Here is a 15,410-nt window from a genome sequence, read left to right on the forward strand (position 1 = left end):
CCCCCCTTTTCTTTCTGTACCCTTCTTTGGCTCTTCACAGAGAGCAGCAGCGCTGGTACCTGGACACTAAATGTGCTCTGGAAAATGTGTGGTATTGACGTCCACATGGACCCCAATATTGGCAAACGGCTAAATGCCCTGGGCAACACTCTGACCTCCTTGACCGGCGAGGAGGACGCGGATGACATCGCTGACCTCAACTCCATCAACATGGCCGACTTGTCGGATGAAGACGAGGCCGATCGAATGTCACCCACCATGCACATGGTCAGTCATCATCACCACCAGTTCCTTAAGCTCAATAACAGTGTCGCCACCTGCGCTTCGAAAACGTCATTATGCTTTGACTGTCCTGAATTCCACTGCACGTCATTGAAACCGAGAGCGCACGGGGAGCTCTTGCATACCTGAATTCAACCTGGCTTTGGTCCCTCCGTCAATCCGTTGTTTCCAGAGTCCAGAGGGAGACTTCAACCCCCGTCTTACGTTAAGGAAGCGCCTGGTAAACCACATCCTAGGTCTGAGCCCCAGACCTCAGAGTGTGTCGAGCCCAGCAGACTACCTTAATGTCACATCAACCCTACCTCACCTCAGAAGACACAGGGGCGGGTCAGGGGCCCCCAGACCCTTCTCCTGGGGATGTGTATGTAGCCCATCATCATCCTCCTCCTCCTCTTCCTCCTGCTGGGTACCTAATCACATTCCGGTTCATTGTCCCCGATGCACAGTGGTGAATAGTGGATTTCAATGGCTGTGTGATGCCCTCTCTGGCCAGGTTAAAGTGAGTGCCTGGCCAGGGCTTACCTGATAGTTTTGTAAAAAGAGCTTTCGGTAACAAATCTGGTGTCACTTAGCACTTGATTCTGCCATTGGTTGTGCTTTCAATTGTATTTCAACATACTGGAAAAAAAATTATATATATATATATACATACATACACACAGTGCCTATACATTGTGCCATGGACTTTCTCATGTTTTATTGTTTTACAATATTGAATCACATAATAAGGCTTTTTTGACACTCATCATCAGAAAAAAACTCTCTTTAATTACAAATTGAAAATAAATCTGTACAAATCTATAAATGTACTTGCCATTTTTAATCCATTAAATCCACTGTGATTCAGTGTTGTAAAACAATACAACACGGACAAGTGAATGGGGGGTGAATACTGTTTATAGGCATTGTAACAATCTGAAACAATACATACAGTTGACCCTGGACTTTTTCCTAATACTCCCTTTCGTTGAGAAATGTATCACTAATTGAGGCTGAAGTCCTTCATGTTGTTCTCCAAGAAAGTGGTGTTGGGGACTTGTGTTGTGCTTTTCCCTCCAGTGTATGATATCATGTGGGGTGTCAGATCATACAGGGTTTTGGTGAACCGTTGACACATGTGGGTGCAGTGGATCATATTTGTTGGATCAAATCAATTATTGATCAGGCATGGTTTGAGGTGTGTGATATGTCCGATTTTTCGGTACAGCCAGTCAAGGTGTGTACTTACTGGACAAACTGGTGTTTGTCCCACAGGAGCCCTTAGATCCCAGAAGGCAGATGTTGGTGGGCAACCAGGTTGTGGATGCTCGAGGTCGGAAGTTCACTAAGAGGCTGGTGGACATCCGAGAGCTGAACGAGCAAGCCAAAGTGATCGATGACCTCAAGTAGGAGCTCTCCCCAAATGCCATTCTTACCTCCTACTAATTCATATAGGATCTTTTCATGTGCTGAAATATGGTTTGGGGTGTTTTCTGTAAATTCCCAATTTAAATGAGCATTTTTTTTCCAACTGAATTATGATTTATCTCTTACCTAGCTAACAACTATACGTAGCATTAAATGGAATTGAGATAAATAAACCCCAGCTAGTAACATGTTGATGTCTCTGGAATTTCTCTGACCACACCCCCTTCCTGCTTCTTAGGAAACTGGGAGCTAGTGAGGGTACCATCAACCAGGAGATCCAGCGCTACCAGCAGCTGGAGTCAGTAGCTGTCAATGACATCAGAAGGGATGTGCGCAAGAAACTACGGCGCTCCAGCATGAGGGTGAGACACATTCTTTATTTTTTTTTTTTTTTTTTTTTTGTCGCCGTTAGAGGTTGTTGGGCCAGGGGTTTGTAACTTTGTTTGTGGTCACCAGGCGGCGTCTTTAAAGGACAAGTGGGGCTTGGGTTACAAGCCCAGTTACAACCGCTCCAAGAGCATCTCCACAGCGGCTGCCGGCAGGCCTCCGCTGAAACGGATGGAACGCCAAAGGTACTGGACAGAAGTGCGCTAGCTAAACGTAGCTGGCTGTTTGCTCTTATCATTCTTTTACAGTTTAGAGGATTATAGCATCTTAGCATTCTAAACATGTCAGCTAGTTCACAGCTCACCATGTACATTGACAGGAGTCAAATACCATTGAATCACAATTGCTTTTGGTCGTTTCTGCTGTACATGCACTAGTACACAGAGTGAATTGAGAAATGATCAATTCAATGATCCGCTGTAACGAATTGAGAGAGCGCCTTAAGTTCTTGGTCATCTAGAAATGTCTTCTCCCTTAGTTCCAGATTAGGAGACGTCGATGATTTGCCCGACATCAGAGTGGACGCGTCCTCCCCTGGTCCCAGAGTCACTTTCAACATCCAGGACACGGTACTCAAACATATAAGTCTGTAATATAACTTCAGTTCATAGGAATGCTGAAGACACTCTGAGAATGACAGACAGTTGTTGTGGTATCTTGGTTGATGTTCCGATAATCTGTCGGGCCTTAATCTGAGCACCGTCTAGCATTGGTTCAACATTCCATCCAAACTCATTTAGTGCTTCACCAGGCAGTATTTATCATACATTGTGATGGATATTGATTCAACATGTTGTCATTTCATCTTCCATTTTTATGTGTCACCATGATGGTTCTTCTCACTTCATACAGTTTTGGTTCCAAACAGTGAGATAGATTGTGTCAAATGAACATGGGAAGGTGTCAGTTTATTTTGCCGGCATATATTTATCTTTAGGTTAAACATAAACCAAAGTAATTTTTCCCTACATAATTGAGTGTATGTGTTTCAACGTGATTAATTTTGTTTGTGATAACTTTGCTTATATAAGATTTATGCTACATAGTAGATTATACATTTTAGGTGCTGTTCAAATTGCTGTTCCATTAAGCAGTGTTGCCATAGAAACCAACTAGATGTTTTTAACCTCTAGAGCGCCACAGATCCACCTTATTTTTCCGTAGTGTCGTAATGCTTTTATTTTTGGGATGAGTTCCATTGATTTATTTTTGTTCAATTGAAGATAAATAATCCGGCCTTGGATTCCACAAACCCAGCTGTCAGTCCAGGAGAAGTGTTCAAGGTATTTGTAAAGAGCAGTTACAAATGAACCTTTCAAAAATGAGTCTTCGATTCCGACTTCTCTCTACCTTTTTAATCAACAGAAATTGATTTGTCCAAAAACATGCTAATTCAAAACAGGATGTTGAAAATGAGGGTCAGAGTAATATTCATTTGGCCAAATGTGGTAACACAGGAATTTGGTTCCAGCTGTTGGAGACTCTCAAGCAATACATACAATAAACAGAACATTTACATATTAATTATACACAATACACAAATTATTGTGGCATCTCACTAATACTAAAATGGTTGCTTCTGGCAACATCTTATTTTGATTCATTCAACTGTTCATTACATAGCAGTGTACAGTGTTATTGGCTTGGAGACTTAGATTAAATCAATTGAAACTGATAAATGATCTGAAAGGTTAACATCCTTTTATGAAATTGCATGGTGCACCAAATCAACAACTTTTCAAACACAACTGTGTTTTTTCTATTTGGAGCAGCTATGCATGGCCAACACTAATGTCTATAAAACCTGAAACACTTGGATTGATTTTGTAAGTCAGTCACCCTTTGACTCTGAATCATAAATTCATGGTACATATGTCCCCATGACAGAGTCACTGAATACAAAGTCCACAAGGACCTTCGATACTGTGTGTCTTACGACTAGTTATGACCTACAATTCACCCACACATTCCTCCTAATGTCTCGTCATAACACAAAAATAACTCAGAAGTACTGCTGCTTCAAAGCTGGGTGGACAAATGTATATAATATTTTATTTAGTATTTTCTTTTCTTCCTCTAACATTTCTCCAATTTTGTGGAAAATTACATTCTTATATAGGCATGGGGAAACTTGGCATGCTATAAATACCAGCTTTTAGTTGCACATCGTGTTAACGAGTATTGCCTCCCTACCAGGTTGTGGATGTGTGATAACCATGTGGGGTTCTTATGATATTATACATGACTGCATTTGCCTAGAAGAGTTTAGGCATACCGTATGTCTACAGCCACTGGTAATGGAAGTAAGGAATGTTTATGCCATGCTCTTGAAGTTATCACTAACTTACAAATGAATGTATGATATCTGTCACACACTGTATCGCTAACATGGTGTTGCCAGGGTGATGCTGCTCTTGTAGGGGCTACAGGCTAACAGTTGACCGTGTGCATCCTGAATTTTTGGTTTGGGCTGTTTAGCAACTTTGGCCATGATTCCACACTGGAGTCTTTTGCCAAACAGGTGTCTTCATCCTAACATCTTCCTTCTCCTCATCACGCACTCCGTCTCTCTGTTCACACACTAACCTGTGATCTATAAGACACCTGACCATGAGGCAGATATCATCCAGCATCAAACAACTTTCAGCCAATATTACAACTTTGAACCTATATCACAACTATTCATTGTAAATAATTCAATACCAAAAAATGTGTGTTTTGGGCCAGTTAAATGTAAAATAAAAATGTGAAATTTATTTTACAGAATGCTAGTTGATGCTGAGTTTAGAAAAACGCAGCACACTGTTCCCTGCTTATCAACAACAACACCATTCCAAAGAATGAGCATTTCTTGTTGTAAAAACGGAATTTAGCAGCGTTGCTCTTGATATCTGTCAGCAAGACATGGGCCCACTGTGTATGACATCACCTTCAAGCTGGTGCATTGTGCGCAATTTGGAGACATTCTAACTCTCTCTCCTCCCATGTCTGAATCTCCCTGTTTGTTCCACCCACCATGAAGTTTCCGGAGGAGACAGAGATGGATTTGTTGTCCATCACTACTGACGAGCCTCCTCATCCTCATCATACTCACCATCATCGTCATCACTTCCCATCCGTTAGTGAGGGGCAGTACCCCGTGTTCAGTGCCCCCGCCAGCCCTGCTGTCTTCTCACCCGCCATTCCCTTCCAGCACGAGGACATGAGACGCGACGAGCTCTCGTCGTCGTCATCGGACGACTCGGAAAAGGAGGAGGAGTTTGATCGAGAGAAGCCAGCCAGCTACTTTCGAAGGCCCCTGTGAGTAATATTTGGCCTTTTCTTTCATGTAAAGTAGTCGTCAGAATCCTAGTTTTAGACTTGGACTTGTGTGTTAGATTTTTTTTGTTGTATTATTACTATTTTGGTAGTACTTGGTAATGTGTGTATATATATCCCCTCCCCTCTCAGTTTGGTTGGTGTCTTTAAAATCCAGTTCAATTTCCTCACAGACAAGCGCCACACAGGAAGGCGACAGGCTTTGCGGCCGTCAGCCAGTTGTTCAGCGAGCGCTGGCCCGGGACCCCCACCAACCGCAGCTTAATGGGTCCACCCACAGAAAGGAACATCGACTTTGAGTTGGACGTGCGTGTGGAGATTGATAGTGGCAAGTGTGTGCTGCACCCCACTACCCAGCAGCCCGAGCACGAAGACATCACCTTTAGAAGGTACAGCATTGAATCCCAATATGTAATACTGAAACGCTGGCAAATCATGCATGGATTTTTTTTTTACCAAACCCTCATCCACAAATGCCAAACTGTAATCAATGCTCTGGAATTCATTTATGTGCGAGAAATCTGAGGGATTGTTTTTATTCCCTAAAGTGTTTATCTGCGAAAAACATTTACAATGTGTAGCCAAAAGTAACAGTCATGCCAGCGATTTGTAATTTTACACGTTTTCAAAAGGCTGTGGATATTTGTGAATTAAAAAGCATGATTTGTTTTTGAAAATAGAAACATTGCTAACATATAATTTAAGATTATTATTTTTTTAGCAAAGTTTAAGATTGGTCTTACCCTACTGGTAAATATACAAAAAATGTATTTTATGTACGTATATGTACGGTATTTGATTTAAAAAACATTTTGAGGTTTTAAGAATTAAATTCTACACTGTTAACCGGAAGATTGATTTATCAAACTGATCCCATGAAAGTCAATGAAAGGTTTTTGAAGTTGGTATTTCTGTGTTGTTGGAAACTTGATTCTACTTCTTCGTAGGAGTTGTGACCGCAGCCTCAGGAGTCTGGAACAAGAGTCTCCACCTAAAAAGAAAAAGCTGCAGCCCAACAGCTCCACCACTCACCTTTTGGCCGGCAAAAAGGTGCCCTCCTCCCTGCAAACCAAATCCAGTGACCAGGAAACCACTGTCTTCTACATTCCTGGAGTAGATGTTAAGGTCAGTCGGTTACATCCCATTGTGTTGCTCTCTTGCAGCTCATCATGATTGTGTATGGGTCAAATGTATTTGCCAAAAATTCACCAGTCTGTATTTTGGGCTGATGTCTTTTGGAGGACTGAACTGGCTGTGTTTCTCTTCACTATCCAGCTACACTACAACTCTAAAACCCTCAAAACGGAGTCACCCAACGCCTCGCGAGGATCTTCCCTGCCCCGCACCCTTTCCAAAGAATCCAAGCTGTATGGTATGAAAGATAGCTGCCCTCCCAATGCTGCCCAAAGCAAGACTAACTCTCTCCTACCTCCCCCACCCCCACCTCTACCATCAGGTACTGAGATCTCATCATACCTGCATGCCCTTTGACTTGTCGTGATTACCCACACACTTGAGTGCATGTTCACACATCAGCCATGAACATGATCATTAGGAATCAACGTAAAAAAATAAAAAGAGAGAAAATGTCTGTTAATGATTCTCTCTCCCATGTGTCCCCTGCAGCCAAAGGCAAGGGCAGCGGTGGGGTGAAGACAGCCAAGCTGTATGCTTGGGTGGCTCTCCAGACCCTACCAGAGGAAATGGTTATCAGCCCCTGTCTGTTGGACTTTTTGGAAAAAGCTTTGGAAACCATTCCCATCACCCCTGTGGATAGGAATTATACAGGTGTGTGTGTGTGCCTTGGGATAGGGACATGTTTTTTTTTTTCTATGCATTTCTTGCCAGGCTGACCAACTCTTGAATAACTTTAAAGGATGTTGTACTAATAAGTGAGTGTTTCTCAGCTATGAACAACCAGGAAGAGGACCTGGGTCAGTTTGACCCTGTGGATCCACTAGAGGAGTCCACAACCTCCCTGGTCTCCTCCTCCACCTCTGCCTACTCCTCCTTCCCGGTGGATGTAGTGGTCTATGTCAGAGTACAGGTACCTCATTTGACAAGGGAATCGCTCTTATTGTTGGCAATATTGACAGTGTATACCACCTGGAAATCTATTGGCGTTTCTACGATTCTAATTATATTATTGTGCAGTACTATTACTATACAATATGCGATATTGAAACAAAATGATTTGTAGGTACTGCCATCTAGGTTTACCATTAAGTCTTTGCCTCTGTCTATGATCCATGCAGCCCTCTCAGATTCGCTTCAGCTGCCTGCCCATGTCCAGGGTGGAGTGTATGCTCAAACTGCCTTCTCTAGACCTGGTCTTTTCCTCCAACCGAGGAGAACTCGAGACGACCTCCAGCTCTCACCCCACAGACGGGCCTCACCCGCCCTCCTCCACACCCCCTGGCCCCCCACACATTCTCAAACCACCTCCAAGCAAGGGTAATCCTCTCAATGCCACTTCTTGTAAAAAAAAAAACCCTGTAAGTGCATACACATTGAGTAGGTTCCCTTACTGTCCCATGCTGCATCGTTTGAAAAGATGCTGGCACTTCCTTTCTAATAATTAAGATGTGTGAAATATATCGTTTTGTGGTCCACTGTAGACATACAGTATAGATTATGTATGTTGTCAGAATGTGTTTGTTTCTGAATTATACCTTTGTTCAACCATGAGTTCACAGACAGGCCTCAAAGGCCCATACTATACTCTAATATTACTGACGCATCTGTCTTGTTGTCTTTTTCTTTTCTTCTTCCTGTCACATCCCTCCTCCCTCCAGGGGCTTCTCCATTGCTGGGCAGCCCCCTAGGAAGGAGCCGACACAGCAGCAGCCAATCAGACCTCACCGGCCCCCCTACCAACTCGTCGGGTCTTAGCTTCACCGCCTGCATGTCAGATTTCTCCCTCTACGTCTTCCATCCCTACGGTGCTGGGAAGCAGAAGTCAGCTGTCACGGGTCTGCCCCCTGGTCCGGGACCCCTAGGTATGTGAACATGTAGGCTAGAAATCAGTCCCCAGTCCTCTTAACATGTTGACTTGTGTAAGACTGAGAAGTGTTTTACTACAAGTAGCTACTGGCTACTTCCCCCCGAGACTCTTGCAGCAGAGGGATTCCATTCAATAATCAAGACAGACATATTCTGCTAATCAGTAAAAAAAAAAAAAAAAACAGTAATCAGTAACATTTGTTACTTTAACAGAGGGTCTTCAGAAACATTCATAACAAGTTCATAAAACTATTAATTATACCTTTATTTAATAATGATTATAATTCATACCTATGTATAGTCATATAAAATGTATTTATGAATGTGAAAATATATCTTTAAACTGAAGTATAATCTGATAGTTTGTATTAATTAACGTATTAATTATAATATAATCTATATTTTTCTGTCCTGGTGCTCTGCAGCAAAAACCCAATCATCTTTAATCTTACCCTACACTAACAGTGGTCTGTTTTTTGTTTTGAAGGCACAGTTGATGAAGAGCCTTCATCTGTTACTGGGAGGAAGGACTCTCTGAGCATCAACCTGGAGTTTGTCAAAGTCAGCCTGTCCAGAATGAGACGCACTGGAGGGCCCACCTTCATTGAAAGCTTCATCCCTGGAAAAGGAGGCAAAATGGACACCACCCTTATCAACATCTCTGGTACCTCATGACGATGTCGGCTCAAGGATGTTTTGGAGTCAAATATAAGATTGAGATAGCCTAAAACAACACCTGGAAAAGTTCCAACCTTTCTTATCTCTAACTCTATGATTTCTCCCACTCTTTTTCTCTCTTCCCTTGTCAGCGGTGTGTGACATTGGCTCCGCCTCCTTTAAGTACGACATGAGGCGTTTGAGCGAGATCCTGGCCTTCCCCAGAGCCTGGTACCGCAGAAGCATTGCCCGCCGCCTGTTCCTGGGTGACCAAACCATCAACCTGGCAGGTGACGCATCGTCTCAAGGTCTTTACAAATTACGTCTCTTGTTTTTTTTCCTGCTTTAAGATGCATTTATGAGATCCAGGACGAGGGGGTGTGGAAGCTTGAGAGAGAGGGTAATTCCCTGGTGAATATGGCTACGAGGAAAAGGGTTTCAAATTCAATTTTCCCACAAGGAAATATATTAACAACTAGAAAGGGGTATTGTGAAGTGTGCTTCAACAAAACAACAGCCATACAATAGACAAAGAGATGCACAATTTGATGTGACGTTCCTTGCGGGAAGAGTCTTTATGGCTGTGATAATATGTATGTGAGATATCAGTCAAATCAACACTAATTATTTGTTGTTGAAGACTGCCGTGTCTCCGACATCACTATCAATTTATTTAGTTTATTTAAAATGGTAAACTGTACTTGAAAACTGTCCTGAATTTTTGTATAAAACGTTTGACTTTTCCCAGCCTCAGGTCCAGCCACTCCAGAGTCTATGGAGAACATGACCCAGCACCTGTCCCCCGAGTCATGCCGCAAAGCCTACTGGAGGACCTGGGATGGCAGCACAGGAGGGCAGCACATTCCCCAGTCCCCAAACGTGTTTTCTGACCACACCACAGGGAGCTCTGGGGGCCTGGCACACCTCAAATCCCCAGCCCCTGCACGCACACGAAGCGTGTCCGACTCCTCCGCCCCGAGAAGAGGTAAGGGGATCATCCCTGTGAAGTAGGATACCATACATGTATACATGACATAAAACGGATATTTCTTTGTCAAGAGTAATACTGTCTCAATCAGCTCTGTTTGTGTCAGCTGTTCTTTATCCTACCACCAGTCATATTAGCTAATGTTCCTAAAGGACATTCAGCTGAATGTATAGCAACACCAATGGAACCTGAACTTGCAAACGTTATAATACATGAATACACATAATATTCATTTTTTTCCTGTAGACTCTGTCACTAAGACCTCCACGCCATCATTCAATAAAAATGGCAAAACAGCCGGCCAACAGGGGACACCATGGGAAACGCTGGTGGTGTTCGCCATCAACCTGAAACAGCTCAACGTCCAGATGAATATGAGTAACGTCATGGGCAACAACAAGTACGATTTCTCTCCCTCCTTTCAACTAAACAATTTTCACTTCATTAACTTTCCTATATTTTAAGCAACGTTCTGAAGTTCTTCAAACACTTACACACCCAACACAAACCCCAAATTGTTAACGTTTCACCAACAATGATTTGCAATTTATGGACTTTTTACTGAACACCCAAAATGTTATTCATGAGACTGACTTTCCTTTCTGGCATTCCCCAACATCCAGTTGGACAACGAGTGGGCTGAAGAGCCAGGGCCGCCTTTCAGTGGGCAGTAACAGAGACAGAGAAATTAGCATGTCCGTGGGCCTTGGCCGCTCCAAACTTGACTCCAAAGGCGGTGTGGTGGGCGGCAACATAGATGTGAACACTCTGGAGATGGTCTGTAAGTACTGAGCAGGGAAGCCTTCCAGGTTTTGAAGGGTTGTCAAGTTACCCATCATATTTAAATCAGGTGTTTGAACGTTGGTTTAGCTGCTTAATCCAAAATGTTTTCCGTTAAGAATAGCAGGTTAAGGGCAGCTACATTTTACCAAAGGAGTGGTCATTTGTATTTGGTTATAAAAGCGTCTGTTTTTAACGATACATCATTTCATGTTTTGGAGTTTCACTTTTGTCAGATACCAAACTTGTTGCATAGAAGGAAAACATATAATTTCTCAGTCATTGCTGAAAAACACGGTGTTTGTCCCAGCTCACATTTCAGAGCACCCGAACCAGCAGCCCAGCCACAAGATCCAGATCACCATGGGCTCAACAGAGGCCCGTGTGGACTACATGGGCTCCAGCATCCTCATGGGTGTCTTTAGCAATGCTGACCTGAAGCTTCAAGATGAGTGGAAGGTTAATCTCTCCACAGTAGAGACCAGCCTATCAGAGAAAAGGTACAGTGGTGACACTGTGGAGGATAGCCAATCAGAGAAAAGGTACAGTTGTACTGTGGAATCTATACAGTTGGCCTCTTTCTTTCTTTGTGCCTCTTTCACAAACATATTAACTGGTAGAAGAATTCATCCCAAGTAACATTTTTTTTCAACCTTCATAAAGTACAACTTCTGGCAAATCTGCTTTCCCATTGTGAGGTCTTATCCTTCCCTTTTTATTCCCATCTCTAGTGAGATCTTTGTCCATGGGGACCTTCAGTGGGACATCTTCCAGGTGATCATCTCGCGCTCTACCACTCCAGACCTCATCAAGATCGGGATGAAACTCCAGGAGTTCTTCACCCAGCAGTTTGACACCAGTAAGAGGGCTTTATCCACATGGGGGCCAGTCCCTTACCTGCCACCCAAGGCCCCCATCATCAACATTGAGAAAGGAGCAGCTGAATTATGTAAGCAAAAACATTTGTTGGATTTTGAACCCATAATTCTTAACTAGTATTGTCAATTTTTTCATGTGGATTTAGAAGAAAAGAGAATATTTTACACCATTAGTGAGATATTATTATTATGATTATTGTTATACATATACATATTTATTATTAACTTCTCTCTCTCTTACACTCGAATCTCTTTCATGGGTTTTCCATTTTAGACATGGATGCTGCTCACCACCGCCACTGGCCTGGGGTGTTGAAGGTCATCGCCGGCTGCCACATCTCCCTTTTCCAGATGCCCCTCCCAGAGGACGCTGTGCAACTTGGCGGCTCAATGAGTCTTCATGGCAACCACATGACCCTGGCCTGCTTCCATGGACCCAACTTCCGCTCCAAGTCGTGGGCACTATTCCACTTGGAGGAGCCCAACATTGCCTTCTGGACTGAGGCACAGAAGATATGGGAGGATGGTAAGCCCTTTATCAGTTGATCTCTTGTGGGGTTTGAATTGTGGCTTCAATTCAAGGCCATGTCAAGGCAATATCAATAGACTACAGATTTCTTCTTTTTTTAATATGATATGTATTTAGATGTTTTATTTTCAACCTTGTTTTCTCTCTAATGTACATGTTTTTTTTCATATTTTTATGTTTGCAACACGTTTTCTCTTTGTATCAAGGCTGCAGTGATGACTCTACCTACATTGTGCAAACACTGGATTTCCATCTGGGTCACAACACCATGGTGACTAAACCCTGTGGTGCTCTGGAGAGCCCGATGGCTACCATCACCAAAATCACTCGCCGCCGCCACGAGAACCCTCCCCACGGAGTAGCTACGGTCAAAGAGTGGTTCAACTATGTCACGGCTATGAGAAATGAAGGTAAGGGAAGCTAAAACGTTGTGTCGTATGTCGTCAAATAATGTGTCATCAACATCTCATTTACATGTATTTTTGCATTTTTTCAAAAACATTTTATGTAACGGTACAGTTGGGGAGATGGGTCCGCCATTACCGTGCTGAAAACGAATTAACTTTGTTTAATTCTATCCTGAAAACAAATTAATTGTGTTTAATCCTTTAAACCTTTAGAGCTGAACCTGCTCCGAAACGTGGATGCCAACAATCAGGAGAGCGGAGCAGCGGCCAAGAGCTCCAGCTTGCTCAGCAGCTTCAGAGGCTCCTCCAGCTACAACCACGAGACAGAGACCATCTTCGCCCTCCCCAGGATGCAACTGGACTTCAAGTCTATTCACGGACAGGACCCAGAAGAGCCCTCACTAACTGGTGAGAAAGTGGATACGATAATTGGTCCAGTCTGGTTGTTGCAACTTGACACGTAAATTGATTGCAGCAATATGTTAAACCAGCGCTATTGCTATTAAACAAAATAAGTCCTCAGAAATGCACCCCAACTTGGTGGGCAAAATGGACAAAATTATTTGTCTGCAAAGTTTACATTTTGGGTTAAATAAATTGGATACAAAAGTTGATGTTAAACCACTTTAAACTCATAAGTATACGATCATAATATATATAACATGTTTATGAACCGTTACTTTTTTTTAGATTCCAACAGCAAGCCCACGGTGGAGTGCAGTGTGGTAACTGAGTTCACCGACCACATCTGTGTCACCATGGATGCTGAGCTCATCATGTTCCTCCACGACTTAGTATCTGCATACCTTAAAGAGAAAGAGAAAGGTAAGGACACGGACAAATGCATTCTCTCTTTTTGTTATTCTTCTAGCGCTCACCCTAACTTTCCATAAAACCTCAAATCCTCATTTCACTTCAAGCAAATCCTTAACACAAGTCTTTAAATATATTGGTCTGAAAGTAACCAAGTGAATTAACCAATTTTAACCATTTCAAATGAGCATTTAGGTGTTTATGTACCAAAATAACAGTAATAAGTTCACACTACATTCTTTTTCTATCACTCCCCCCCCCCCCCCCTCACCTGCAGCACTTTTTGCCCCGCGCATCTTTGCGGCACGGCCGGGACAGAAGAGCCCCACAGCCGTCCATGATGAAAATTCAACTGACAAGGACAATGAAGACGGCATCAACTACACAACAGTGGACTGGAGAGAGTTCAAGTGCAACACGTGGCATCTAGAGCCAACCCTCAGGTCAGAGCCTCTCAATCAGAACATTTTAATTCCTTAAGTTAGAAATCCTACTTCAAAAGAAGTGGCTTTTTTAAATCAATGCTGAGTTCTTCTTAACATATACATAGTCTATCTGGTGCACTGGTACTGAACTAACAAAATGTCAAATCACTGTATCTACTAAAGGTAAAACATATATCATAAGTTAATACATTCTGACATTCTTATGCATAGTGAAAACACTATATTCTTTCATGCTAGCCAATGGACAACAAGCAATTAACATGACTTTGCTAGCTATGGTAGCCGATTGTCCAACACAGTAATGTACCAGCATCTTGCTAGTGTAGCCTGCACAATTTAACCGTGATGCTAATTAGTTTGTAATCTCACTGATTTGACGCAAACCCTAATCTTGAGGGAGGTCCGTTATCAAGCAAGATCCTCTTTGGAGATCCAAGACAATTTAGCTCACTATGACATACAAAGTGTTGTTGTTTGATTGAAAACACAATGGAAGTATCCTCACCACACACAATTACCACATTAAGGACTTAACAGATCTGCACAGGAAATGCTATAGCCTGGTTTTCTACCATGTACTAGAACACTCACACAAACAACAGGACATTAATATATGGATAGATTTTCTGAAATGTCCAATGTTGATGCTTTTTTTCAGGCTAATCTCCTGGACAGGAAGGAAGATTGACCCCGTTGGTGTGGATTACATCTTACAAAAACTAGGCTTCCACCATGCAAGGACTACAATTCCAAAATGGTTGCAGAGGGGAGTGATGGACCCCTTGGACAAGGTCCTCTCTGTCCTCATCAAGAAGCTTGGCACCGCCCTGCAGGATGAGAAGGAGAAGAAAGGAAGAGACAAAGAGGAACATTAAAAATGTGAAAAAGTGTTTTATAAATGACCCCTTTAACACTTAATAATACCTGGAACCGTGGGATAAATTCTTCGCTACTGTACATTACCCCTGTCTTACCGGTTTATTGCAAAGCCGAGCTGAGTATAGATGTTTATTGTGGTGCATGCCACTATGGGTTTTGACTGAAACATTTTGCACCCTTGTTGCTTTGTGTATTTTAAAGAAAATGACAAATTAAGTTTCATATGGCTGCTTTTAAGTGATAACCCCCTGCCGAAACCAACTTAGTTTTATCTCATACATGCTGTACATGTTATCAGAACAAAGTAGCTGGAGTTGTGAAATTACGTGTACAATGAATAGACAAATTATAAATTTGCCGTGCACAATTTTGCCATTTTGTGTAATATTTTAGATGCATTTTAGAGGGATGTAATAGAAAAGGATTTGCATCGAACATTTTGTGCGTCAGCTACTGAATTGTAAAGATGCAATACCATTTTATTTTATTTATTTATTGGTTTAATCTTTAACCTGTTACCTGGGTGTTTAAGTATTTTATTTTTAATATGTGCAATAGACCAGTGTATATAAAATAACTGTGAATTTCTTCAATGTGATTTTCTTAACCTAATAAAATCATTGCCATCCAATTTTA

General features: G+C 42.3%; 1 protein-coding gene across 12 annotated transcripts in view; it reads left to right on the forward strand.

The window, feature by feature from the left end:
• The window catches only part of bltp1 (bridge-like lipid transfer protein family member 1), a 51,462-nt gene extending 36,052 nt beyond the window's left edge, over positions 1–15,410 (forward strand). For 3 of the 12 annotated variants that reach the window (XM_084674530.1, XM_084674579.1, XM_084674553.1), the window contains 27 exons: positions 41–267; positions 1,537–1,667; positions 1,928–2,051; positions 2,146–2,261; positions 2,555–2,645; positions 3,300–3,359; positions 5,099–5,376; positions 5,568–5,783; positions 6,342–6,519; positions 6,670–6,850; positions 7,021–7,182; positions 7,302–7,441; positions 7,650–7,848; positions 8,190–8,393; positions 8,885–9,061; positions 9,207–9,362; positions 9,803–10,039; positions 10,289–10,442; positions 10,666–10,823; positions 11,133–11,364; positions 11,554–11,771; positions 11,975–12,226; positions 12,436–12,639; positions 12,850–13,044; positions 13,327–13,461; positions 13,727–13,892; positions 14,554–15,410. In XM_084674530.1, coding sequence (XP_084530656.1) covers positions 41–267; positions 1,537–1,667; positions 1,928–2,051; positions 2,146–2,261; positions 2,555–2,645; positions 3,300–3,359; positions 5,099–5,376; positions 5,568–5,783; positions 6,342–6,519; positions 6,670–6,850; positions 7,021–7,182; positions 7,302–7,441; positions 7,650–7,848; positions 8,190–8,393; positions 8,885–9,061; positions 9,207–9,362; positions 9,803–10,039; positions 10,289–10,442; positions 10,666–10,823; positions 11,133–11,364; positions 11,554–11,771; positions 11,975–12,226; positions 12,436–12,639; positions 12,850–13,044; positions 13,327–13,461; positions 13,727–13,892; positions 14,554–14,770 — 4,808 coding nt within the window. In that variant the 3' untranslated portion in view covers positions 14,771–15,410. Of the gene's footprint in view, positions 1–40; positions 268–454; positions 644–1,536; positions 1,668–1,927; positions 2,052–2,145; positions 2,262–2,554; positions 2,646–3,299; positions 3,360–5,098; positions 5,377–5,567; positions 5,784–6,341; positions 6,520–6,669; positions 6,851–7,020; positions 7,183–7,301; positions 7,442–7,649; positions 7,849–8,189; positions 8,394–8,884; positions 9,062–9,206; positions 9,363–9,802; positions 10,040–10,288; positions 10,443–10,665; positions 10,824–11,132; positions 11,365–11,553; positions 11,772–11,974; positions 12,227–12,435; positions 12,640–12,849; positions 13,045–13,326; positions 13,462–13,726; positions 13,893–14,553 lie in introns of all 12 variants that reach the window. The other 9 variants (XM_084674571.1, XM_084674594.1, XM_084674609.1 and 6 more) reach the window with 8 other exon arrangements.

The sequence above is a fragment of the Hypomesus nipponensis genome, chromosome 3, assembly GCF_054491055.1.
Source record: "Hypomesus nipponensis isolate SF chromosome 3, ASM5449105v1, whole genome shotgun sequence".
NCBI lineage: Eukaryota > Metazoa > Chordata > Actinopteri > Osmeriformes > Osmeridae > Hypomesus > Hypomesus nipponensis.